At 43.0% G+C, this 26,431-nt stretch overlaps 1 protein-coding gene and 1 long non-coding RNA gene across 2 annotated transcripts; one reads left to right on the top strand and one right to left on the bottom strand.

Annotated features, from left to right (window-relative positions):
* LOC144539411 (uncharacterized) lies at positions 1-26,431 on the top strand. Its single transcript, XM_078284267.1, has 35 exons — positions 1-127; positions 409-632; positions 1,756-1,917; positions 2,587-2,766; positions 3,132-3,252; positions 3,658-3,877; positions 3,986-4,148; positions 4,607-4,795; positions 4,896-5,086; positions 5,657-5,660; positions 5,806-5,925; positions 7,450-7,626; positions 8,414-8,544; positions 8,821-8,978; positions 9,236-9,457; positions 10,162-10,506; positions 10,601-10,749; positions 11,376-11,634; positions 13,378-13,548; positions 13,724-13,881; positions 14,094-14,234; positions 14,724-14,871; positions 15,104-15,255; positions 15,594-15,719; positions 16,019-16,208; positions 16,624-16,698; positions 17,308-17,439; positions 17,655-17,714; positions 17,848-17,968; positions 19,005-19,152; positions 20,569-20,655; positions 21,179-21,364; positions 21,556-21,753; positions 22,020-22,126; positions 26,252-26,431. The coding sequence occupies exons 1-35, from the start codon at positions 1-3 to the stop codon at positions 26,280-26,282; spliced, it is 5,373 nt and encodes a 1,790-aa protein (XP_078140393.1). The 3' UTR covers positions 26,283-26,431.
* LOC144539417 (uncharacterized) lies at positions 23,835-24,955 on the bottom strand. The gene is made up of 2 exons (XR_013504942.1): positions 24,698-24,955; positions 23,835-24,299 (listed from the first exon to the last, which is right to left on the bottom strand). It is a non-coding gene; the product is annotated as an uncharacterized LOC144539417 (long non-coding RNA).

Genomic DNA, 26,431 nt, shown 5'->3' with positions numbered 1-26,431 from the left:
ATGCTACAGCCATGGGGTCCCAAGTGGTTTGGGTGTCTGGGGTGGCTACGTGCTTCTGCGCTCCTTTGTCTGGTTCATGGAAACAACTTCAGTCAACACATCCAGGAGAGGCCTCCCTGCCCTTCAGGTAGGCTGTCTACACTGTTTGGAATACAGCAAAATGGACTGGTATTTGCTCAATACCAGAAGATCAATACTACATGACCTGCTTGTGTTGCATGCATTTAGTCACTCATGTCATTGATCTTTGTTATGAGTTTCACAACGAACTGAACTGCATGCCACATAAAAAATATCAAGGGATCACAACAGCCAGACATAGAGATTGCAAGGTAAATGAGGGTAGAGCTCTGCTAATCAAAACTCAGTTTATGTCTTATAGGAAACATATTTTTTTAATTCTAACAGGTTTCTACTGCCCGTTGGGGAGCTTCACTTCAGTCCCCTGTCCTAGGGGAACCTATGGGCCAACTGCTGATGCTACAACCATAGACAGCTGTGTTAAGTGTCCTCCTCAGCACTACTGTCCCAGACCAGGTCTGTCTGCCTCCCTGCCCTGTGGCCTCGGGGCCCAGCAGCCTCTGTCTGGGCAGGACACCTGCGTCTGTCTGGGAGAAGGACAAAGCTTCCAGGTGATACACTCCCAATGTTTACACATGATAGCAGGACTAAGCCAGTCATTCCTCCTGCTGAAATGAAAAATTACCTTTTCACCTTTTTAGCTTATTCTAACTATCATACCATACACCTATTTGACAATTTAAACACAAAAAAAAACACATTTTATTGTATTTTTATATCAAAATCAGAACTCTTTAGAGGTGACTTCAATATCTATATCCTGGTTCACATCACATACATCACATGAAGGAAGCAAGATGCTCTCAAAATGTAGTTTCATTGTGACTTTAGGAGGATCCTTGTGCTCCTCACGTTCTGTCACTTTCAGTCACTTATACTCTGTATGCACGACTGCACAGCCTCTCTCCACCATCTGCTTTTCATATCGACAACACCTCGTCCTACTTGTCACCCGTTTGCCTCTTTGTCCTACATGTTTCTTCTTTATTTACATAAATCCTATGAAGATCTTCTTGAGTCCAGGATTTTCTGTGTCACTCTTAAGTCCGAGGATACAGCGTGCACACTGGCATGGTCATCAGAATAGCTTCCTCACTGGCTTACAGAAACCTTAGACTAAACAATCTGTAGCTTCAAGCAGAAAGCGCTCTATATCAAGTTCCCTCACAGCAGGGTCTAGTTTCCCGGTCTGTTGCTGGGTGGCTGGCTGTTGAGCCCTCCGCTCATCAGCTCATATTGAGGGGAAATGAGATTCTTTTCTCTGACTCTTGCCTGGATGTTGGTGTGAGATCTAATATTGAATGAATGAATGAATGAATGAATGAATGAATGAATGAGTGAGTGAAGGAAGAAAGGAAGGAAGGAAGGAAGGAATAAACAAGCAAACTCACATAGACTCATATAGATAGATAGATAGATAGATAGATAGATTGATTGATTGATTGATGAATTAATAGTAAATAGTAAATAGTAGTAAATAGTAAATAGTAAATAAATAAATGAATGTGTATGAGTCAGTCAATGAATAAATGGATTATCAAGTTAGGGTATTAAGTAACAAACTAGCCAACACATGAAAATGTATTTGCACAAAATGGCAGCAGTGTAATATTCACGTTCTCCTTCTAGTCTTTAGCAGCTTTTCATGTTTGTTCCACATTGTTTTCTTCCTAGACCAGCGATGGGCAGTGCCTCTGTGTTCTGGGGTATGAACCTACCAACAACGGAGATGTGTGTGTACACAGACTGTATGATGTCTGCAGGGACGGAAAAACACGTACACAGTATGGAGATTGTCTGGACAAACATCAGTGGACACTTCACTGTAGGCAACAGGTTAGACCTGGTGCAATCATACACACACATGTGCACACTGAAAGTAGAGTAAAGGTGAATGCCATATTTTTCACAAAATGCCTCTTTTTTTTTGCCTGTTTGTGGGGAACTCGTCTGAAAATCTGTGTGTAGTGCTTCAAGGTTGTTGAAAGAGACACAAGTTAATAGGAACAAAGTGTGAACTGTTTACAGATTAGATTGACAAAACCTAGGCCAACAGTTTCCCACCGGGCTGGTGACTACAACCTAGATGTCTTTGCCCTTTCCTCCCTGAAACCGACATTAGCTTACCAAGTACAAGCCTTTTGTCCAGTATTGGGTCCACTTAATATGTAACTATGGACTGCTTCCAGTGACTGATGGTTAGCCCATTCATTGATCTCCCCATGCGATGTGTTTACATGTATCATGGTTGTAGTCTGTGGCAAAAATGACCCTTCACCCAGATACACACTCAAACTGACCCAAGTCGAGTTGAGAATGCCATTACCAATTTTTTTTAAATGTTTTTTAGATTGAGCTACTGAAAAAATACACATAGACCTAAGCTGGTCCAAGCAGGGAATAACTGTATAATAACTGCATGCTTTTAAAAACGATCAAAGTTAATGCAATAACGTTTTTAAGAACATTGCGCTCCCGGCTTTAAAATTGTTTACTCTCATGCAGGTGTGCCAGTCTGCAGAGGACTACCAGGGTTACAACGGAGAGCTGGGGCTGTGTGTGTGCAGAGAGCCCCCTGGACGAGCTGCATGTGGAGGCCTATGCAGAAGCAGGCCTACAGCTGAGCTAAAGCTGCAGTGCCACTTCAGTGGAGACCTGGAATTGGTATGGAGCTACAAGGGTCAGGTGGGTGATGGTACATACAGATTTATGTCAACACACACACACACACACACACACACACACACACACACATTCACGTCACACACAAACATATCCATCCACAACAAACCACCCTTCCTCCTGTTCCAGGTCAACAACAATTATAAGAAATTTACTCCCTACTCATGATATCATCCATATAACAGTCTAGATAGAAACTGTCTTAGCGTAAACAACATGAATAGCTTGAGTTACACTACCTCATCAGACAATGCATACAAAAGATGCATACAATATCCTTTTTATTGCACCAACAGTGAAAGCTTAAGACAAGCGTCTCTTGTGTTACAGTGACCTAGTAATGATAAACAGTGTTATTGTGTGTGCAGGTGTCGGGCGTCTCAGGCAGCGTGCTGGAGAGGGTTTTTAAACACTGGGACTCCCAAGGGACCCTGCTGTGTGACCGTCACCTCAACTCCTCACATCCTGTATACATTGTTCAGACTACAGGTGAAGACATACACACACGCACACACACGCACACACACACTGAAACATGTGCAGGCAGTGTGATATAGTAACTTAACTAATAGCCCTGAATTTACAAAGTGACCACCGTTCTCTCTCTCCATCTCTGTCTCTGTCTCTCTCTCTCTCTCTCTCTCTCCATCTGTCTCTGTCTCTCTGTCTGTCGGTCTTCAGCGGCAGGCTTCCTTGGCCTCCTCAGTGGCCTCCCAAAGGAACTTCATCAGCTGATTCCTGTTACCCCAGAACGGGAAACTCACAGCTCAGCGGGTTCGTTAGAATAACACAATCATTCCTAATCAGATAATATCATCATTAAAACGCGGATGATAATGAATCCTGGATAATTGCTGCAATGATAAAGATCCTTTCCACTGCTGTTTATTGTAGATAGAGATTCTGACGCTATGTGGGAGGGGCCTAAAGATCAAAACATCAGTCGTGAAGGCAGAGAATTGAATTCCAGTGGCAGGGAAGAAGACAGGCGCAGCATTGGGGAAGAAATGAGAGAGCTCAGTGTTACTGGGGTGCTGAACCCCACTACATGTCTCCATCTGGGTGACGTTCTACTGTTCACTGTCAACAAGCATCACTACCCTCAGTATGATGTGTAAGTCTGCTTGTTTGCAACCAGTGTGATTCATGTGTCAGAGTCGGTTTGCAGTACTGACTTGACGTATTATGCACTTTGCCTTAATCTTTGCTTCATGTCTTTCAGTGACAACCTGTACAACACAAACAGGGATTTCGACTGGGGTGCGTTCAGACAGCTGACAGAAGACCTGACTCTGTCTTGGACGCCTCCCAGCCTCTTTTCTCTGGTCTTCAGCCAGCCTGGAGTGTATGTTCTTACACTAAGCAGTCATCCGTACAAACACATGGTAACTAAAATTAACTTAATATAAGCATTAAGTTTGCATACCTTGGTCTGTTCTCTGTCCTCAGAGGCGAAGGCATAAACTTGATAATGTAATGGCCTGAGCACTCTTGTATTTTTACTACATCCATCTATGTGGTAATAAGCTGGTGTCAATAAAACTTGGTTGGGGTGGACCTAACAAACACCCGTAGCCTTGAGACATTCCCTTTTTCCATTTGCTGCCAACAATTCAAGATATAATCCTATTCATCCTTGAAGAAGAATGCACTAGTGTTTGTTGCTATTCATGTTGGACTAACATCGAACAATCCACAGCACCATTATTTCTCTACTATTTCCACAAACTCAACTTCCTCTTTCTACTTTTGCTGTGATCTTACTCTGACTCTGTGATGTTTATACTGGGATAAAAAAAGTTATGTACAAATCAAACTGACCCCCAATCCTGTTCTCCCTCAGTATGTGCGGGTGATGCCTGCTGGCGGCCAATGTTATGAGGCCGGCCCCTTCTTTCCCACCATCCCTCGTCATGTGACCAGGGTAGGGATCAATACCAGACGCAACCTATTGCTGCGGCCAGATTGGCTGGTGACTGGAGGACTGCTGTTTGGAGCTGTGGTCATCCTCTGCTTATGTGTGACACTGCTGGTTAGAATACACACATACCCACACACATACTGCAGCTAGAATATATATTGAACAACGTATTACTCACTCAGTCACATTCACAAACCTATCCCATGTGTAGATCCTGTTCCGTGAATACGGCTGGCCAGAGAAAGAGCCAATCAAAGCGCGGTATCGCATGTTGCAGTTGGGCTACCATATGGATGACTACTCATCAAAAGGTTCAAGGGTGATATCACTGAGGAGGACTCACCGAAACCTGCAAGCCAGAATGACACAAGACTCCATCCAACAAGGTAGAATGCTATACCAGTAACCACACACACACACACACACACACACACACACACACACACACACACACCATACACATGTTACTCATTCATGTTAGAGCCCATAGGCAAACATGCACCTTACATAACATACATGCAAACACAATGTAGAGGCCCATCATGTAACACACCAGCTTATGCACCAGCAATACACAGACACTGACATCACCCACGCACACACACACACACACACACACACACACACAAAAGCACACAAATGCACACACACATAAGCTTGGTTGGTCTCTGAAGACCCTTGTATAGAAAGGCTCCTTATGTAATGCTGAGAGTGACCCTTGGGCATCGCTCACACCCAGCCAATTACTGTTGAATAGGGCTTGTCAAATACCTCATATCACGTGCAGCTACTGATACTAGACCTGAAACAATCTAAATGTCATGGACAATCACCCCAATTGACGTGGACTTATGATTGGTGTATCTTTGTCTTCTGATTACAGCACTCATGGACTATTTACCCTTGCTACATACAGTTATTCACTCCAGCTTATCATTAGACTTAGGCTTATAGTTATCATTAGGCTTATAGTAGTGTTTGTAGGATGCTTATATTATGCAAAATTTCATGCCTTATGCTGTCTCTCTAAGGTTCTATTTTAAGCGAGAGATTAAAGATTAAAGATAAAAACATTTAATATTGTAGTTATGTGTGTGTGTGTGTGTGCAGAGATGGTGGAGGAGTTCTGGGATTATGAACACCAGGTGGATCTGGAGGCATTCAGCACCAACACCTTCTACAGCCTCCTGCTCAAACAGAGCCTGTCTGTCACCACTCGGCTGGGACAGCTCACCACTGAGGTATGTCAGTCGCACTCATACACACACACACACACACGCAGGGGCACCATGAAGAATTCCAAGACTTGCGATAAGATGTTACACTGGCCCACCTCACTCATCCCGATGCATCGCGTATCTTCTCTGAAGGGCCCCTTGTTTCCTTGGGCCCCCTGAAAGTATTCCTCCTTTCCCCCCACTAATGGTGCCCCTGTGCACACGTACACACACAGAATACACACAGTGCATCAATATCCCATAATGCTCAGGCCCAGATGATTGTTTTTCGAATAGTTAATGTGCTGTATGTGAAGCCTCGGGCAACAATTTACACAACATAGCTTTTGTTTGACTTGGCCCAATAATATCCAATAGTATGAAACATTGCTCTGAAATTCAAAAAACTGACATATGACATTCATGTAAATTTAAATCCATATTTAGTCAAATCATCAACTGAAAGCTGCAATATGCAACTTTTTTCAAATGAAAATGCAATAAATAAATAGAATATAGTAAACGTTATGAATCTGTGTCTGTCAGTGTGTGAATGTATACCATGTGTATATATTCTGAAATCCCCCCCTGAAATAGGCTTTTCAAAGAGTTTTGGGATGTTTCGGGGATTAGTATTTGCTGTGGGCAAGTGTTGTATGGGAGCTGTGTTGTGGCTATCAAGGTGAGCGGCCACAGTGCAGGGAAGTCATAGTAACAACAACAATGGCAGAAAACACAGAAACAGTAAGAAAGTACAGCAAAGCTAAATGTGCTGCAGACAAGACCCATTCATTAACATCGGCATTGCTCTCTTTTAATTGCAGATTTCTTGCATTTGCCTTCTACTACTTCAGCACCTATGGTTGCTTTATGTATGTTGGTCATCTGAGCCTCAGGGTAGATGCAAGTTCAAGACAGACAGCTCATCAAGTGTTGAGGCATGAATTTACTCAAATGAGGGGGAAGAGGGCAGCAGTATTAAACACATTGCTCCCTCAAGGCAAAAAGTTGCATGTAGTTAGTTAAGGTTAGTCCTCTTCGCATACCGTAAATTCCCATGTCAACTGTCCTTGGTTCAATCCACTTGACAATATCAGTCCCCCCTTCTTATCTCTCCCTCCTTTTCTCTTTGCCACTGTCCCTTCCCAGGCCTCAAATGTTCCCCTCATAAAGTTCAAGTCTATTGAAACAGATTGGGTGTCGCATCGGAATGCCTCTGTTTTTTGGTCGCGCCCCTCTCCACTCCCTTGCTCTTTCCTGTTTGTACTGTACAAGTGCTGGCTGTAGCGGAGGAGACAGCGGTTGTTGTTACAGCCCTCAGGATAGCTGAGGTGATAAAGATGTAAGGGGAGACGGCACAACTCGCATCCCTGTCTCATCCTGCAAACGTGCCGGTCTCGCCAGTGCTAGGTGTGTGGTAGATGGGGGAGAGAGGGTGTGTGTGTGTGTGTGTGTGTGATTTGATTACTACCTGTAATGCAATGAGGATACTGTATATGGTAATTAATTTGTATCCTTATATGTTTGTGTGTGCATGTTCATGTCCAGGTGAAAGAGCTGTACCAGGGAGTGCTGGGGAAGCTGCAGCTGCTCCACCCACGCTTGTCCATCGAGGAGAGGATGGGGGAGGGATACGAGAGGCTGAGGAGGGAGGTGGAGAGGGAGGTGGTGCGCCGCAGGTCTCTGGCCCTGCAGCTGAGGGCTCTGCTCGACAGTCAGCTGCAGGTTTACATCACATTACATTACATCTCCCGCCATGGAAGCTGCAGTCAGAGATCAACAACATACAGATCGAAACGGTCCTAGCTCTGAAATTTATTTTCCCACTCTATTGTCCTCCTGGCAATAAATGTAATCATGCAAATTCTTTATATCAAGTATCAATCAAGTGTCTCTATTATAAAAGGGCAATACATATACTGAATGTACAAAATATTTTACTCTTCATGAAGTACACTGATGAGTTGAATCCAGGTAAAAGCCATTATCTCTTACTAATTTTTCCCTTTTTCTATGCCAATCACAAATGAGGAGATGTAGATAAAGAGAAGCTAATGAGTTACAGAAGGATTTTTAAGCTTTGAGACAATTGAGGTGTGGATTATGCAAAAGGGGCTGCAACTCAATGTCAGGGAGATGTCCCTGATATTTTGTACATTCAGTGTATTTGCATATTTCAGTCAGAAACAAAAATGAAACAGCAATCTTTAGGTCAGGTAAGTTAGGATGAATGACTACAATAAATGGTGAAAATGTGCCTTCAATTTTCCAGAAAATAACTAATTTAGCATGAACATAATCTAAAAAGACCAACTGACTGGAAATTTGTTTGCATTAAGATCCCAGTGACTAAAATATTCACTATTTGAGACGTTTACTAGATGCTCACTTATCTGAAATGAAATTCAGAGCATTCTAGTTAAACATTACACATTGCAAGTAAAATAATCAGGGAAATGCTAGCCAAGAACACAACTAGATCAACTGTGTTTGGTTTGCTGATGTCCTCCAGGTTCTGAGGCGAGAGCAGCAGGCGCAGCAGAGCGTCCACAGCGTGTTTACAGCTCACCTCAGAGAGTGTACCAGACTCCTGGCCAAGCTTTATAACAACAACCAGCCCTCCTGTGAGCAGCACCAGCAAAAGTAAAGCTTACATTTATTATGTTAAGCACTCACATTAATATAACCAAGTAGAGTGAATCACAATGGAGAGTTTCATAGAATCCATTTATCAGAGAGGAATTAGAGTTCCTCCACAAAGAGTCACAAACAATAAGTACAGCATGTGGATTTGTAACAAAGCTGGTACATTGCAGTTCAGAGTATAGATCAGCCTGCTCAGAAGTGTCATGAGAAATTTCACAAACGTAGAGCCTATTCCTATTATCTTATGAGCTTTGTGTTGTCTACCGTCTTCAGTGTGATGCAGAAACTATCGTCCCTGGTAGTTGAGATGGGGGAGCTGGTGTCTGCAGAGTGCCAGCGGCAGGGTGCCTGGGGGGTGCTGGGTGAGGGTACAGGGGCCAAGCTGCTCTGCCCCAACACTGGAACTGTCCTGACCAAGGAGCATATCATTGGTGAGGCCCTAACCCTCTTTTATCTGCTCTGAGTTGGAGGACCTCATAATCCAAAACCCCTGACCTTGCATCTTAAAGATAAACAGCCCCATCTATTGGTAAAAATGTGCACTGCATGAACAAGTGGGGCAGTTTACAGTTTACTTGTTGTTAAGCGGAGCTTGTTGCTGTAATCTGTAATCAGTTGTTGATTACAACACAGTAGAGATATCCAGTATGATGACCTCACAGCCACCTCTCCTTCCACCTTAACCCAGGTCCAGATGGGTCTCTGCGTGCCTGTGCCTCAGTTCATTCTGATTTGGTCACAGGCCTCATCAGGCCAAATGCCCACAGCCATATGCTGTTGAGCAGCAGCCACACCATGGCAGTGCCTCCTGATTTCTTCCTCCACCCACAGACTGGCCGAGTTATGCCCATAGCTGGTAATGTGGCCTATGATCCTGCCAGCTCCACTTTAGTGTTCACGACCGACTCATGTACAGGTAACAGGATGTGTGTATTTGTGTGTATGTATGTTTGTGTATTTTGGGGGGTGGAAGTTAAATACAGATCAGGGAAAAAACAAGGAATAATCCACCCTGAAACACTTTCAAACTGTTAAAAAAACACCTATTGGCAATGAACCTTGAATTTCTGGCCCATTTTGTTTGTATTTTTTAGTGTATTTTTGTTATTTCTATGGATAACTGGCCAGACGTAGACGACATGACACATGTCACATTGAGATATTTCCAGCGCAGCTACATTGGTTTTTGATAGCAGAAAAACATCAACTGTAAATGTCAAGTTTTAGTGTCAGTCCCTCAGAACAAAACGAGCAAGGGCTTCTTTCTACACTCACCGTTTTGCACTGAAATTCATCACCAATACTGGAAAAACTTTCACTCTCTTGCTCTTAATATTATTATCATTATCGCAATTGCTCTCTCCACCTACACATGTAGCCCAGAGCTGAATGCAACAAGTTCAGGCTCATTCTCTGGGGGTTTTTTGAAAGACATTCTGAGAAATGTATGTGTCAGGCTAAGGGGAAGTGGTAGACCTAAAAATTACATTACAATCCATCATCATAAAATACCGTCTGTAATGCATTGAACATCACACAGATTAATGATACATAACAAAGAAAATATCTGAGGGTGGATTTTTCCTTTAACAGCCTAACATGTGTCACTCTTAGCCCTAGGAGACAACAGAAAGTGGGAGAATCCTCTGCTTCCTTTCGTTCCGTACCCAACCTCCTGCCACTCCGACCAGCCTCTGCCCTGCACCCGGCTCAGAGGCCTCAGACCGGGCCAGAGGCTGCAGCTGGGCGCCCCCATGGCCGACCCAGACACAGGGGTCCCAGTGCCTATCCTGGCGGTAACCATCCACCCCCAGACGGGACTGGTCTATCCGCTGGGAGGGGTGCATGTCTGCCCTCTCACCCGCCTGCCACAGCCCATACAGATAGGCTCTCCCATGCTGGACCCCAGGACGGGGAACGTGGTGCTCACCGCCGGGGTCTGTCTGGATCCGACAACAGGTTAGTGCTGCTGCGGCCCGTCAGACACACAGGTGTGTATCTGTTACAATGCTTCAATTCCAATGTGTTCACCTTGTTCGTCATGTTCGTCTAGGAGCTGCCCTGCCAGTAGGCGGCGTTCTCCTAGCTGAGTCGTTCATGGAGCCTCTGAGTGGGCGGATGGTGAGAGTGGGAGGAGCCAGTGTAAGGGCCGGGCAGTTGGTGCCTCATGCAGGAGGATACCAGGCTCTTCTGGACAGCAAGGTACTGGATTACATTTGGGAAATATATATGATATTTCCAAAGATGATTTATGAGATCTATTATATAGTTTGAATGATATAAATGGGTAACACTTTACATTATGGTTCATTAGTTCATTTTAAATTTTGTAGTTAATCATTGATTAACCACTAACTGATATATTAGTTAACTACTCACTACCTCTTACTATTAAGAAATATGCTTTTAAGTGATTAAGCACATATTAACCGCTGACACAGAGTTTACATATTCATTTCCTCTCTGGTAGCTGCTGGCAATTATAATGCTAATGAATTATGTAGTATGTCCTGTATGCTCATACTGTATAAAGGAGTAACATGGGAACATAGCAGTAGTTATATGATAGTTCTGCTAATTACACTAATCATGCGTGCTCCTCCAAATTTTATAATAATGAATTATTGTAAATTTGTAAGAACAAGAAACAAAGAGTTGAAATATGACACAAAAGATGTACTCCTTCCAATAGAAAGATTCTGTAGTAATATGAAATGAATAACATGAAAGTGGTGCATGATGTTCTGAGCAACAGAATCATTCATCAGGTGTATTAATGATCAAAAAGTGACTGCCTGACACGAGTGGAGTGAAACTTTCTCCCCCAGGTGCTGTCGGCGAGGGTCAGAGTGGTGGAGCTCCTGAAGGGACTAACTGAGGACTGGGGGTCAGACCCAGGCCTGCAGCCTCCACAGCCCCATCAGGGCAGTGAGAGAGGGAGCGGCCGCCAGGACCACCTCCTGCCTGCGGCCCAGGAGCTGCAGCAGGCCTGGGGCAGGAGCCTGCACTGCCAGCTGCAGCTGCACACCAGGCTGGAGGTCCTGCTGGACTGGGCCGCGGGTCTCCAGCAGGACGGAGGCACTCTGGGTGAGATGGATTCACGATTAACGAGCCATTCAAGTTATAGAAAAATCCTAAGTGTACTGTTTGGTACACTTAGGGACAGAGAACAGGATTGTCAGTATTGACAGCAAGAGCAGGAGTTTTGTTACAGAGAAAGTGAATGGATTTGAGCAGCTTTTCCTAAGGAAAAACATCACAAACTCACACTGCACTTTTCTTATTACCTCAGTTCTGGCTCCCTGTGCTGATATGGTCCTCTCCTCCTGCTCCTCCTCTTATCATTGTAAATGAGTTGCTTGTTTTGTACTGTAGGCATTGGAAGCTATCTATTTTCCACTTTAGCCTTTTGCTAGTGTTTGAGAAAATATTGTCCCAGGAGAAAGCCCTTATTCATTATTTCTTTCCATTTTAACTTCTCACTTTTATCTCCACTTGTCATCATCCTGCCATAAATCTTTGTTCATTATTCACTAGGAAAATATACAGTGCATTAATCTTTTTCTTTACTGTTCATCCATATAACTGTTACTGTGATATGTGAGAGAATTTTCAATGTAGCCTAGCCCCTCGCTGCTTCTGGGAGTAAGAACACTTTGATATAACACTGCATGACAGAAAATGTGCAGTCCCTGACTAACTTTCTGCTGCTGTTGGGGGTAAACATTGTTTCTCCAAAATGTCTAGTTTTCAGAAAAAGAGCTTGTGTCTTAAATTGACGATCTTGTATTTTTTACAATTTTACAATGGGCTTTGTTTCATAAGCCTAAGGAGCATAACATTTTCTCATCTCAAAACGTGAAAAAACATGACAAGCACTTTACTACCTTAATTTGTCTGAACCTGCCTGTCCCATATACTTCTCTGAACACATTAAACTAGTTTGCACCAACTCACATGTAACCTACATCCATATTCTATGATTGTATAATATAGTCATGTGGAGACAGGAAGGGGGGAAACTCATAACTATTATATGCAAATATCAGCATCAGGACTTCACCAGTTGGTTGTGCTGTGAGCTCACAAAATCAGATATTCAAGTCCCGGACTCAGGCTGCAAACTCTGAGTCTGAGTCCCCCCACCACTCTGCTATCATGTTCATCAGTGGACCTTCACATGTCAAATTACCCAAGATGCCATGAGAGGGGACTCCATTATTCCATTAAAAAAGCGCATTTTGTCAATCTGCCTGTTTTTATCAGACAGATTGTAATGGACTTCTATATCTGTACATGCTGAGTATATACGTATCAGATAACTCATGATTCTTATCTTGCTTATCTGCAGTATCAGTCTGTCTTTCCATGTCTTTACCAGACTTATCATGACATGTATGTTGTGCTCACTGTACTTTGCAATATTGTGCTGTAGCTAATTTTCTGCTGCTCTGTTTGTCTGCTCATTATATCTTGTGTGCTTTTGCTGGATGTTCTGCTACTTAGTTTATCTGCTTATTATGTCTAATGCGCTTTGCCAGATGTGCAGCGCAATTACTATCCTGATTCATGTACCTTCTTCTTTCCGCATGTATTTTTAGCATTTGCTTTGGTCTTAGAACAGAACTACTGATGAAAGTGTGCTGCCTTTGGCACAAAAGTAAAGTAAAGTAAAGTTCCTGAAATCAAATGTCAGTCTTGTCTACTTAACCTCATTCTGAGGTTGCTCTCAGACTTGGGAAATCAATGCTTTGGGAAATTGGTGGTTGAGCACCTTATTATATCTTCTCAGTTCTGACCCTCTGACTCCCCCTGTGCTGCTCCCACCAGGAGACATGCCTCTCCCAGGCTCAGATGTGTGTGTACCGGCTCTGCTGGGAATGGAGTACCCCGACCCCATGGGATCTGGTCTCGGTGTGCCTGTCTTGGGGTCTCAGACTGACCCTCTCTCTGGAGTCACAATACCACTGGCAGGGACCATGGAGGACCCTGATGGAAAAGGTGCTGGGGAAAACAACAGAGTCTGAAAAGAGTCTGTTACAGTTTATGTAATCCACTTTCATATGATATAAGACAATCAATTGCAAGAGCGTGGATCAGGAGAGGACTCAAAGTGTACAGCTACTGCACCTCTACCCTTCTCCACATGTGTCTTGTGTGCTGTTGTATTTCTCAGGCCTTGTGGCGATCCGCTGTGGGTCTCAGACAGTGGACCCAGTCACAGGAGTGTTGGCCCCAGTGGTCGGCGCCAGGCTGGATGTGTCCAGAAAAACTGTTGTACCTGTTACAGCCTCCTACTGGCTAACAGTGGCTGATCACACTGATAGTGCACAGGTGGGGAAGCAATCGGGAGAGATGTTTTCGCAAAAAACGCCCTTTTAATATAGTCAATATTCATGATTTTGTCTACGACCACTGCAGAGGTTTGAATTGATTCAAGTCTTTTTCTGCTTTAGCTTCAAATTTCATTTTGCAGGCCTTTGAATTCAGTTGGATGGAATTGGTGCCACGAACTTCCTTTTATTGTCACTATTGCTGTGTGCCAGGTGGAGGCGCTGCAGAGGGAGGTGTGTCTGCGGAACAGTTACTGGCAGCAGCAGAGGCAGAGGGAGGAGGAGATTCTCTCCGATCTGGACTCGGCTCTACTCCGGTGTCTCAGCAGAGTCACGCAGGCCAACTCTGATCAGGTCAGCGGGGGGTGACGGTGGGTTTATTTCAAATATCTTATAAACTTCTCAGTAAAGCATGGAAAATGCAAAGGGGATAAACCTTTTCAACATGTGGAAATGAATGAGAGGATATATGAATGGAGGGGAAACCAACATTGAAAAGGAATTCAGGTGAAGCTTGTCATATCCTGCCATTGGTGTTGAAGGTAGATTATGCTCCTTTGTGAGTGAGCCAGCTGGGATGGATAGGTTTCTATGCACAACAAAGAAGAAAGGCAGCTTTTGAGAGCAAGCTCATACTGTATACCCCTCGCCTTCAATATTATCATAAAGCCCCATATTTCTGTGTGTGTGTGAGTGTCTGCCATGTCTTTGTCCCTTAAATGTGTGTGTCTGGATGTGACTTCCTCTGTGATTGTGTGTGTGTGTGTGTGTGTGTGTGCCCGTACGTGTATGTGTGCCTCTACTTTTGGGCTCCAATATGTATGTGTGTGGGCTTTGCTGCAGGTCCAGTGGTCGGAGCCAGAGAGGCAGTTGAGGGAAGCAGCGGTGGAGCTCCAGGAGTCAGCCCAGAGCGAGGCCCAGAGGAGAGCAGCTCAGCGCTCCCACTTGGCTCTGCTCCTGCCTCCACACGTATTACACATCCTCACACTGGGTAAATTGGTTGGCAAGCTGGCATAATGATGAGCATCAAGGAAATTGCAATCATGACCTGCGGTAAATTGTAGCATTACGGTTATATTCAGTGCTTTCCAAAAAAAAGACCTCTGTTATGCCGAGTTTTCATCTAACATGCAAGTTGTATATAATATTTAAGGTAATTTCTATGTTCAATATTGCATGTGTGTTGGTGGGATGTCTTTGTGCATCTGTGTCTGTGTGTATAGGTGACGAGGAGGAGTGGGATCAGCAGTGTGTGTGGCACTCAGAGCTGCTGTCAGGCCTAGACCGGGTAGATGTGTGTATGGAGCAGCTGCAGCAAGACCAAGAAAAATGGATTTCACAGGGAGGAGAGTGGGCTGCGACTCTCCATGCTGTGGTCAGTTCAGCAGCATTACATTCATTGCACTTCAAACAACCTCCTGTAGCTGAATGGGTAGAGCATGACACTGTTGGGTTCGGGGTTCGCTTCCCACTGGGGCCACCCATGGTACTGTAAGGAACTTGAGGAACTTAAGGAAATGTAATATGTAATGTGGCATCTTGTAATGTTCAAAATCTAGCAGTTTGAGCTTATGCTAGTGTGGCACTCACTGTAAGTCGCTCTGTGTAACTTTGTCAGCCAAATGTAAATAGGTGTTCGTGTTAACTTTGCTGGCAGATGCATCCAAGAGACTGTCTTAATTTTGCATGAGGCTCTGTCTGTTTGTTCTCCAGGACGGGAAACCGAGACAGAGAGAGCTGTGGGAGCAGTGTTGTTCCAGACAGGCGGAGTTGGAGGCGGCTCTCACTGTCCTGCACTTTGTCAGACATCTCTCCCAGCTCCGTGCTGACACTGCTCAGGTTAAAACACGCACGGAGTGGACACACTAAATAAATACTACTTAACATAAATAAAGCTAATCTAAATAAGTGCCGCACTGAAGGGCTTTTTGGTTTGTTTTTTCATCAACACTGTTGCCATCAAGTTTGCTTAAACCGCGTAGCTAATAGAGATTAATAGTCAATAGACTAAAGCACATAGTGATTAATAACACAATAATCATGGAGGGTTTTTAGTTAGTTGAGAAATGTTTATTTTGACTATCTCTACTCCTTCTTGTGTTGTTATTAGCTATCTCTCTCTCTCTCTCTCTGTCTAGGCAGTACTGTCTGGTAACTTCTGGTACAGAGACTTTGGTCTGGCCCGGTGCAGTGGGCCCAGACCCTGTGTGAAGGTCATGGGTTTGGTCCAACAGAAGGCTCTGCCTCTACTGGAGAGACTGAGCCAGCTCCTGGAAGACAAACAGCCTGCCAGCCTCTCCCCCAGCACCTGCCGTCAGCACATCTCTGGTACTGGATCATACGGTGGTGGGCAAACATTTAGATTTACATACTGTGTTAGAGAACTTTGAGCAGTACACTCTTTGATACCGCAGCATACATTTCTCATCATGTGCATTATAAGACAGTGGTATTAGTATACACTGTAGATCTGGCATCAATACTGTTTTTCTGCCTCTGTATTGCTATACAATATATGGATTTGCAGCAATGTGGTGCTTTCATACATGATCTTTTACAATTCATGTACTGCAGCACACATTTCCCCAGCACTTTAGCTTGAGCGTGCAGAGGTCTACAGTACTTTTGCAACATGTGCTATAGATAAACAAATCCACAGATTCCTAGAACCGAGGCAATTATCTTTTCATGTTTCGCACAATTGTGTTCTGGTTGAGCTTGATCTCTGACATGTATTTTCCAGGTTTGTCAACAAAACAGACATATGGGTTGGAGATGTGCTCTAGAGTGTGGACAGCCTCAGTGCCTGTGGTGAAAGGTATGTGCAATTAAGGCCACTCAAGCTTTGTGCTTGTGTGTATGTATGTGTGTGTGTAGAAGAGCTGTGATGTATGTATTGGGTCACAAGGGAGCAGGGTGGTGAAGTGAGTAGGAAAACCGCTGCTGCTTTGGTAAGAATCCACCCTGAAGTCAGACACCAAATCTCTTCCAGCTCCAGGAGAGCTGTTCAGTTTCTCTAATCTCCCTGTGGAGGGGGAAGTGAAAAGAGAATGATTATTATGATACTGAGCAGTGTTGAAGACAACGTTGCTTACAGTAAAAGTAGAGATATGTTGTATATGTATGTGAAACTGAAGGTGGGTACAGGAACCACTAAGATTATTACACTTTGACCTAAAGAAGAGTAAGTTTAGAATGATGGTAGATGAAAATCGATGGTGAATATCTCTACCAAAACTGGCCATCTAAAGTAGGCTTCATTACTTCAAAATAATATGTCTTGAGGGAATCAGTGTTATTAGAAGTTAGCCTATAGGAAAAGAAAGCCTCACAGTAGCCTGGGGAGATGCATTGTCTCTTCCTCTGAATTGGCTTGATCTCTGGCCTGCAGTGCGTAAAAGGTCTCTGACAGTTTGTGTTTCTACAGGGATTTCCACCCAGTCTTTGAGGGAGCCAGTCAAGGCTCAGTCCCAGGACACCGCTGCTGCTCTCCAGGCCAGTTCGGCCCCGACGCACAACTCTCAAAGACACACCGCATCTTCTGGCATTCACTCCCAGGGTGAGACTAACCACGCATTACATGAGTGAATGTAAGACCCTTTTCAAATGACTGGAATGAGGAGAGCTCACACTCTCTCTCTCTCTCTCTCACACACACACACACACACACAGGACTTCAAATGCTCATTCTAGTTTAGACTGGCTGTATAGCATAAAAAACATGGCAGCCTTTAATTGTGATTTTAAATATGATTGTGCTCCATTTCCTCCTAGAGAGCCAACCAATGAAAGAGTCTGCTCAACCTACACATATCTGTGTCCCCACAATGTCAGGTAACATAATGATGTGAAGTAACGCATTATAGTATCTGCTTAACTAGAAGGAAAAGTTTTCTCTGGCTTCTCCTATATGTCCTTGCTTTGTCCTCACTCTATGTTCTCCTCACACGTTGTTGTTATTCCCCAGAAGGGGAGTGGGACAAGCTGCTGGAGCTCTCGCCTCTGTTCCAGCTGTTGAAGGGGGTGGAGCTACAGCTGAAGGGGCGGGCCCGGGAGGCGGGGCTTCTTAGAGGAGAGCTCTCTGGTAGGTTGGATGCAGTAGATGCTGCTGGCACTACTTAATGCACACATTCACATTCGCTCACCCACATGTACAGAAACTAACATAAAAGCATAAAAGCACACACACACACACATACACACATACTCCCTCATGCATGTGCACACACTCACATGGACACAAACATTGATTAAATTGAATAAACATTGAATAATCAAGGTAAAGCACTCAAATCCAACTGGAGGCAACTTGAATTTTAGGCCTCATTTCTCTAAAACTAAATGACATCCACATTTCATTTGTGAAATAATTTATAATAGTAATAACTTCAAAAGTGTCATAAAGTGCTAATTACTAAATCTTTTAGATTGCAACCCAATTTTAGTATTCTGCACTAGCACTGCCTATCTGCATTTTTTTTTTCACCCACTCTTGTTTTCTCGTTTTCCAATGCCTTGATGAAGCCCAGATGGTAGACATTTAACGAACCTCAAGTGTTCATGCATATGTTACGTCGTTTGGCTTCAGGGTTTCAGGGTTTAATTGGGTAACTTTCTTCAGACTAGAAGCGATCTCTCTCTTGCTGAGGCGCTGTCACATGGTGCAGCAGAAAACAGAGAGCTTGGTCTAACTGGCTAGAAAACATATTGTGCTTCTTATATAAACTTTCTTAGTATGAATTCAGTGTGTTTGTACTGTGGCAATGGATAGCTATGTGTAGTTGTGTTGTACCTCTAAAGATTTGTCAACACTCAAAGGGAAGATTTGTGATTTTTGGACCTATACATTATGTTTCACTTGTATACCGACAATAGCCACAAACAACATTGTGACCTGTGACAGCTGAGGATCAAACAAGGCCATCTCCAGTTGCTGTTGCTGCTTGTAAAACTAACACAGTTTATAGGTCCAACAATCCCAGACCTTCCCTTCAGTGTTTATTGTTGTGTTTTGGATACACAGTAGGTTACTGCTTACTGACTATGTTCTGGATGCAGTGAGGACGAAGTTACGGCTTACAGAAGCTGGCGACCGTCTGTTCTATCTGTGTTTTATCCAGACAGAGGGAACAGTTTTGTAGACGTCCTGGATGCCCAGTGGGAGTGTGAGGGAGAGCTGATCCCATTGGACCCAGCAGTCCTTAACCCCAGAGAGTTCCTGGTCTACCAGCACGGACTATTCCTGCTACACACTCTGCACACTCTCAAACTGGTCGGTGTCAAACACAGTCCCTGCCTATTTTGATTAATAAGCACCGCTGTAGATATGAAATCATTGTCAGTAGGACTATGCTAATGTAAGTGCTCTCTGGGGGGATTGTTGTTCTCTTTTTTAAATGGTGTGAAATGGTATTCGGGGTCTGCACAAGTTGTCATTGAGGTTAATGCAAAACTTCAAGCTGTCATTGAAGTTAATGCAAACTGTCAAAAGATGACTGGGTGCCGTCTTTTTAGTCAGTGGACAGAGTGTGTGTGGGTGGAAAACAGGTGACGAATCCAACCTGCCCACTGATGCATCAAAGTAAATGTTTCAGTGGAACCTTGGAGGGAACTTGATGAGTAAAACACACTATTCTCACAGTTTTCTGAAATATTCTACACACGAAGATGCAGTCTTACAAGTGAACTGCATACTGAACGTATTGACTGGTGCACAGCACAACATCAAATAACAAATTACTACATCAAACAATGAATACTCTGGCAGCCATCAAATCATGAATGTCCATATCAAATAATAAAATCAAGACATCTAGTGGCGAACAGTAGACCCATACCTTAACATAAAAATATGATAAAGCTGGTTGTTGATTCATGTGTGGATATTTTTTTTTCTTATTTGTCTTGTTCTTTTGTAATTTCATATTTGGCTTTTCATTATACCATATTGACAGGGTGCGCTCGTTTATGGGCGCCTGCTACCCTCCCCGTCACATGATGGGTGGAAACCGATCAGGGTGGAGCATTCTGTTGTAATTGAGTGTATAAATAGACCGTGGTGGCATCAAATCAGTGGTGTCCTCACTTCTTGATAGTGAGCTGTCACTTCTGTCCGTGAACTGAGATATACCAAACCAATCTCTTGTTGCAGTTCAGGGAGAATAATCAGAGTGGGCTATAAAGTCTAGGGCAAAGCCAGTTATACCCTAAGAGTAGGGTATAACTGAATTTAAGTCCCATGGTTTTATTCTAAGAAAAAAGCTTTATTGAACTGTGAATGTTTAATTTGTTTGGCTTGTGGTGAATTGTGGAGTGTTTACCCTTTCAGTTGTTTGGTGTGTGTGGTTGCTTGTTGCCGAGGTTTCAGGGCCTGCAGGTCAGGAGCCTGCCAGCAGGAGGGCCCGCTTTATATTGAGTGCAAACTCCACAGAGCCGCTATGACATTGATCGACCGGGAGCCACAAATATGTGCACCCACACAGCATAGTTAACATATGAAAAGGAGGCGCATCGCAACAGTGGACACTTCCCTTTCCCCTCTCACACCTCTCCCCCTCACTAATGTGCCCATAAACAATTACACATTGAATCAGGCTTCTATGGCAACAAAGCATGCCACTTGGGGTGGAAACATTTACACAGCATCCACCCGTAACAACTACGCTGTTCTTTACTTGTTTGCCCACAGACTCCAGCCATTTCACTCCAGATAGCAGCTAGTCTCCCAATCAACAACTACTTCAACAATGCCTTCAGAAATTCCTTCTTTTACCAGGTAAGGTTAGGTCTTGTGGATTGGAGATTTCCTTTGCATTCACCACTCTCACTGAAATCCATTTAGAGTATATTGTATGTGGTGCTCTATCTCTAGTGTTTTTGACTTTTATTACACAGTTTCTGTGGGAACTTTCACAGTACACTTCAATGCACACTAGTGATGTTCTGCAATTCAACCTTTTAATGTCTTTGTGATCAAACAGTTGAATGCAGTGGGGCTATGTTATGTTAGTTAGATAGTAAATGCATGCCAGATGAAAGTATGGTGTCCAGATGCTGGCCTGCTCAGATTTTTGGGCTGTCATTGGTGTGTTGTTTGGATGACAAGTAAGCAAATATCTGTATTGTAGACCTCGTATTAGTGTGTGGGTGGGTGTTTGTGTGTGTGTATGTGTGTACGTGCAATGCTTTCTCACATCAATGAATTATGCACCTGGATGTGTTGGCAACGCTTGCACGACTGCAGTGTGTGTTATTGAGAACAGCTCTCAGATGTGTATGAATGACTGACCTGTTGGCAGGAGGCAGAGGAGACATTGTTTGTGCGTCGGCAGAGACTCCAGTCAGTCGGAGGCTTCTCTCTGCTCCTGCTTCACTGTCTGTCCCATGTCACGCTTGGAGACATGAGCTGCGACTCCAGCCCTGCCTTCCAGAGGCTTCTCTTCAAGGTACAGACAAACACCCTGTGTGTCTGTGAATCCTTAAAGGTTTGGAGAAATGGCTGCGAGAGCGATTTTAATTTTGTGATTTCAAATTAACCCCCAAATGAGGCTGAACTTTGAATTTCCATTAGTGTCCACTTTCACATACCAGTTCAGAGCAGTGCAACAGCTTGTAGGTTTCACTATATGAAGTGTGTTTGTTTGTGTTTGTGTGTTTGTTTAATTTTGTTTCTCAGGTGCTGCAGGCTTGTCTGGGTGAGCTGTTTCAGGCCAGACTGGGTGTTCTCCCGTCTGGACAGGAGCCCAAGCTGAGTGCGTGGTTCCCAGGCCAAGGGGGCCCTCCATGGGACTTACATGGGACCCCTGCAGGCTCTCATGCTGCCTCCCTGCTTGACAGGCTGCACAGACCGAGCAGAGGGCTGCTCTCCCATGATGTAAGGACTGTACATTTCCTCCAGCTATAGTCATCAGCTATGGGAAGTTTTACCAGCCTGCTATTTATGATTATAAATTCTTCTTTGTGAGTTGGCTTTTGAGATTGTTAAGGTAAAAGCATGATTCGTCATTCTTTGTTTTATTTGTTGGACTCAGTAATGTGCAAGAGTGGCAAGGTATTATTTGTGAGTGAGTCACAGGAGCAATCTTTCATGTTTCTTGTGTGTACATGTGTGTGTGTGTGTTTGTGTGTTTATGACAATAGGAAGTTGAGGGGCTTCAGAAGAAGCACAGAGAGATGTCCCTGTTCTCCCGTGTTGAAGGACTGCTGAAGGAGAGGAGTGCTGAAGCCACAGACACAGACCTGATGGGGTAAATATGGATACCTTGAGGCTTTCTAAAGTTTACGTACCGAAGTTAGCCTGTCTACTAATGTACTGGTTACTGTAAACAGGAAGGCACTGATAGCTCACTAATCACTATCAAGCTATGAGAGAAAATATGGACTCATAGAGAAAGTTCCTAATGCAAGGGAAACTAGGACCATGAAGAGCAAGAACTTTGCAGAGAAAAGACTACTGGCAAGAGTTACACTGTACAAGATGTTCTGGGTTTTTATTTTCCTTTGTTCTGGGTTTGGTCAGTAATCGTGACTCTAACCCTAAATATAACAAACAAAACCCAATTCGCCTCAACTTCAAAATGTGCAAACTTAATGCATAATTTTTCAATCTAATTATAATCTCAGCTAGTGTTCAACTGGACATGTTTCATAAGTCTTGAAATCTTGCCTTATGGTATTCCAGTTGACTAGAAGATGAGACGTGAGTGGCTTCAGAGGGAAATATCCATTCCTCATATTTATAGTTATAAGTACATGTGAGACATGCAAGCAGCTAATTAACAAGAAAGATAACTAAAGTTATGCTCTTGACCTCAGCGTTTTTGTTTACATATTTTTGAGATGATAAGCTTACCAGACTATTTCTTGATTCCTTCTGCCACATTTCCAGAAGCCTTGGATAGTTTTTTTTTTTTTTTTTGGCAAGGTTAGTATTTGTTGTTGTCCATACACTTCGGAATGAATTAACAAAGATTAATGGATAGTTTTCAACAGAGTAACTTTTGAAAAATGTTCATGGCTACCTGTTGCACATGTCTTTGGAGGGAGAAGGGAGAGAACATTTTTAAATATTCTACAATATGACACTGATGTTGAGGATTCTGCCCCAATCAAACAGCAAACTTCTCAAGCCTTTTCTTAAATGCAAGAGAAACTCTGTATGTACAAGCAAGTACATGCTTGTACATATAGGTTTATGGAGGGTTTATGGAGGGATATTTGTCTCTCTTACTGAGGACTGCAAGGTATAGTAGATAGATAGAAATAGTTCCATGAATTGCCAGGTCCTGATTCTTCAGGAGTTTCCTCTTGAGATTTGAAATACTCATGTTAGCTGATTTCAGTGGTAGGAGGTTAAGGCACAACAACATATTGGACTTCTGTCTCCAGCCTGTGAAAAGTCTCAGTGCACATTTCAGTTTGCCCCCCTTATTATAGGGCATGGGCATTTTTTGGAAAAAGGGCAAGGGAAGTTCCTCTATGTGAGATATTTTTGTTGATGGTTCAGAAAATTGGAATTTTTAAGTGTTTAAAATTGGTTATCCTGTTTTTTTTGTGTATGTATGTATGTATGGGTTAAGTGTTGACAGTCAGGGACATGAATGCAGCTCAGCAGAGCACTGTGGTCACTTCGGACACCGTGTTTTTGTTATGAATGTTTTTGGTAGAAGCAGAAAAAAATCAAACTTGTCCGACAAAGTGTTATATATTATATCACGCTGCAGAGATGCTGCTGGTGAAGCAAACTAACACTTACAGTTGTTAGATTGGTTCCTGTAAGACCTGTTTTTGTCATAGTTTGTTTTTCACTTTGTTTAATAGATTTTTGGGCAAAATTTCTTTTTGGATAGTTGAATGACTTTAATTTTCCTTTTTTCGGTGACCTTTGTTCATTTCTGATATTGCTTCAAATCTTACAGTTCATCACTGATCACAAAAAAAACCCATTCATGTTGATAGATTTGTATTTGTTTATTGCAACAAAACAAAAAATTAGCAATAGCTTTCTCCTCAGACAAGTTGTACATGTTTGTCTTTCAACACTAACTGCGCATGCATGGGTCTGTAATTGGATTCCTGGGGACTGTTTATTGGGGCTTGGTCAGAGGAAGTACACAATCACACACACACACACACACACACACATATGTGCGCTTGTATGCACGCACACACACACCTACGCACATACACACAGCTGGTTCTCATCAGTGGTGCCGTGAGTCCATGATTACAAAAAGATTTGCAGAGATTCCAATAGATGAATGCCAGCGAAAAATGGCAACTTCATGCAGTGGCTTTGAGGGCGACGACAATGATGATCAAAATTATTCCACAGACAAGTCCGATGATGTTAAGGGTCTTGGCTGTCCTTGATGCGTCCTCAGCTATAGCTGCTTCACCAACAGCATTAGCATTTTGTGCCTTTAACAAGAAATTGCTTTAATCAGTTTTTGTTAAAGTGGCATTCAGTTTGCTAAACAAAAAGTATTATATGACTGAAGAAATGTAATTATATCAAATTTTAACCAATTTAAGTAAAATAAAGCCATCAAGCCATCAAGAGAAAACCTAGAGCTGCTCTATACAGTTAAATAGAAATTAACTTTTCTAGCTTTTACAACTCAGTGACTCAATTTCACTGTAAGGCTAACATTTATGATCAGGAAAATGTATATTCATGTAAAATCAACTGGGCTGCTTACAAAACGCCCACAAAACGCCCACACTTCTCTTACAATGCAGGAGCAGATAGCAGCAGATGAAGATGAAAAAAAAAATCTAGAAGACTAGGAGTTTGGTATTCAGGAATGATAACCTACCCTACAGGAGCAGACAATAGCAGCAATCCCTAGAGGCAGACAGCAGCACAAAGTGTTGAAGATGGACCATCCTAGGTAGGATGGGGCAGCAACACGGGACTGGCCTCCTTCCATAGTGGCTGTTTGTCTCAGTTGAAATGGACAGTGGTGATACTGAAGTTTGTTAGCCAATGTCTGGACCCAATAGGTTGTGGGGGTTGGGAGTGACAACCTTTTATTCTTTCTGGGTGTGGTTTAAGCAAAAGCAAGGGGGTTGGATAAGGGTGCAAGTTATGTGGACAACCAGCAGTGAAGAAAGACACTATGTACAGTATATGTAGAGAACAGCACCTCTTTGGACGTCATATAACTTGGACTTGACTGATTGGAGAAGCTCTAGAGAGGGAGGAGAGAGCAGAAAAGAGGCAGAAACTTCTCATATTACAGGTTTGCAACTATCAATGGAAGTCTTGTCTGCATTTGATTTGCCGCCTCCTTTTGCATTCTATTTAACACATAACTGAAGTCATATTGCACTTAAATTGCACACTAAATTGTGAAACATGAGAATGCAATTCTAACAGATGTTTAGGATCATGGCAGTCATTGATGTGTCCTGTAGAACTGCTGTCTGACCAGTAAAATTGGCATTTTGCAACTTTTAGAGATCAGTAGTGCCCCTTGTCTTGAAAACCGCCAGTTTGTTGTATGTTATCTCATTCATTTCTTTTGTTTTAAGATTTAATAATCGTTGGTTATCCACATCTGAAATTGTTGTTGCTAATTATTACACAATCTCAAAGCACAATCGGTGCTAATTATGTTCATTATTTTCTTAATTGGCAAGCAGAATTTCTCACTGCCAATGAAACTGATTCACGCCATTCTTAACAGCAGCAAAATCCAATAGGGGATGATATGATGGATCAGTTGCCTTACAAAATGAATGTTCAAGTAAGTAAAAATAGGTACCTACTGGAGTAGACTATAGCAGCAATCCCCTGAGACAGCAGAGACGATTGACCATGCTAGGTGCATTGGAACAACAGCAGGGGAATGGCCTCCATTCATCATGTCTCAGTTGTAGTGCCAGTAAATCAGATGTGCAAGGTAATGTCTGAACCACAATGGCTTTGAAGGATATTTATGGATTTTGGGAGTCCCATGTTATCATTCTGGATGTTTGTAGTGGGTGTATATTGACAGCCAACTGTGAGGCAGTGATGCTCATTCACCTGGCTTGAGATCTTGCTGTCGGTAGGAAATTAATTGGTTTCTGGGACAGTCCCCCCCACTTCCCATTTTACACCTGGTTGCCTGCAATAATTCAAATAACTTCAAATTTTCCATGTAAAAAGGAGTGAAGAAGGGCAGATATTAGTCACTGGAAATATGTTACTCTGTCATGATATCCCATGAATTAGTCCTATAAACAAGTATTTGCATCGACTTTTAAGATAGTTTTAATAATCCCAATCATAATCGTAATAATTGCTATAACTATATGGTTATGGTTTACAATGCTTTCTTGTTCATTTGTTCTACATATTTCAAGCCAAACCTATATCTTTTCAGGTCAAATTCTGAATCCAAGATGTCTTCTTAATCTGCACTTACTCTGCCCATAAAGAGGAAGAAGGAGGAGAAGAGCAAGAACAAGAGATAACGAGAGGTTCACTTGCCTCTTCTTTTGTGTGACCCACGGTTTATGAACTTGCTGTAATGTTTGTCTCTCTGCACTGTGTAAACATGTAC

The sequence above is a fragment of the Centroberyx gerrardi genome, chromosome 6 (assembly GCF_048128805.1).
Source record: "Centroberyx gerrardi isolate f3 chromosome 6, fCenGer3.hap1.cur.20231027, whole genome shotgun sequence".
NCBI classification, from domain to species: Eukaryota; Metazoa; Chordata; class Actinopteri; order Beryciformes; family Berycidae; genus Centroberyx; species Centroberyx gerrardi.
Note: the sequence above shows the minus strand (reverse complement) of the source record. Positions and strands in the feature narration are given on the sequence as shown.

Bases quoted from the DNA above. Each gene is read 5' to 3' on its own strand.
- LOC144539411 (XM_078284267.1), top strand. From the start codon at position 1: ATGCTACAGCCATGGGGTCCCAAGTGGTTTGGGTGTCTGGGGTGGCTA. The intron at 7,627-8,413 runs GTTTACATCACA...GATGTCCTCCAG, and splicing joins TGCTCGACAGTCAGCTGCAG to GTTCTGAGGCGAGAGCAGCA. The intron at 16,209-16,623 runs GTACTGGATCAT...TGTATTTTCCAG, and splicing joins CTGCCGTCAGCACATCTCTG to GTTTGTCAACAAAACAGACA.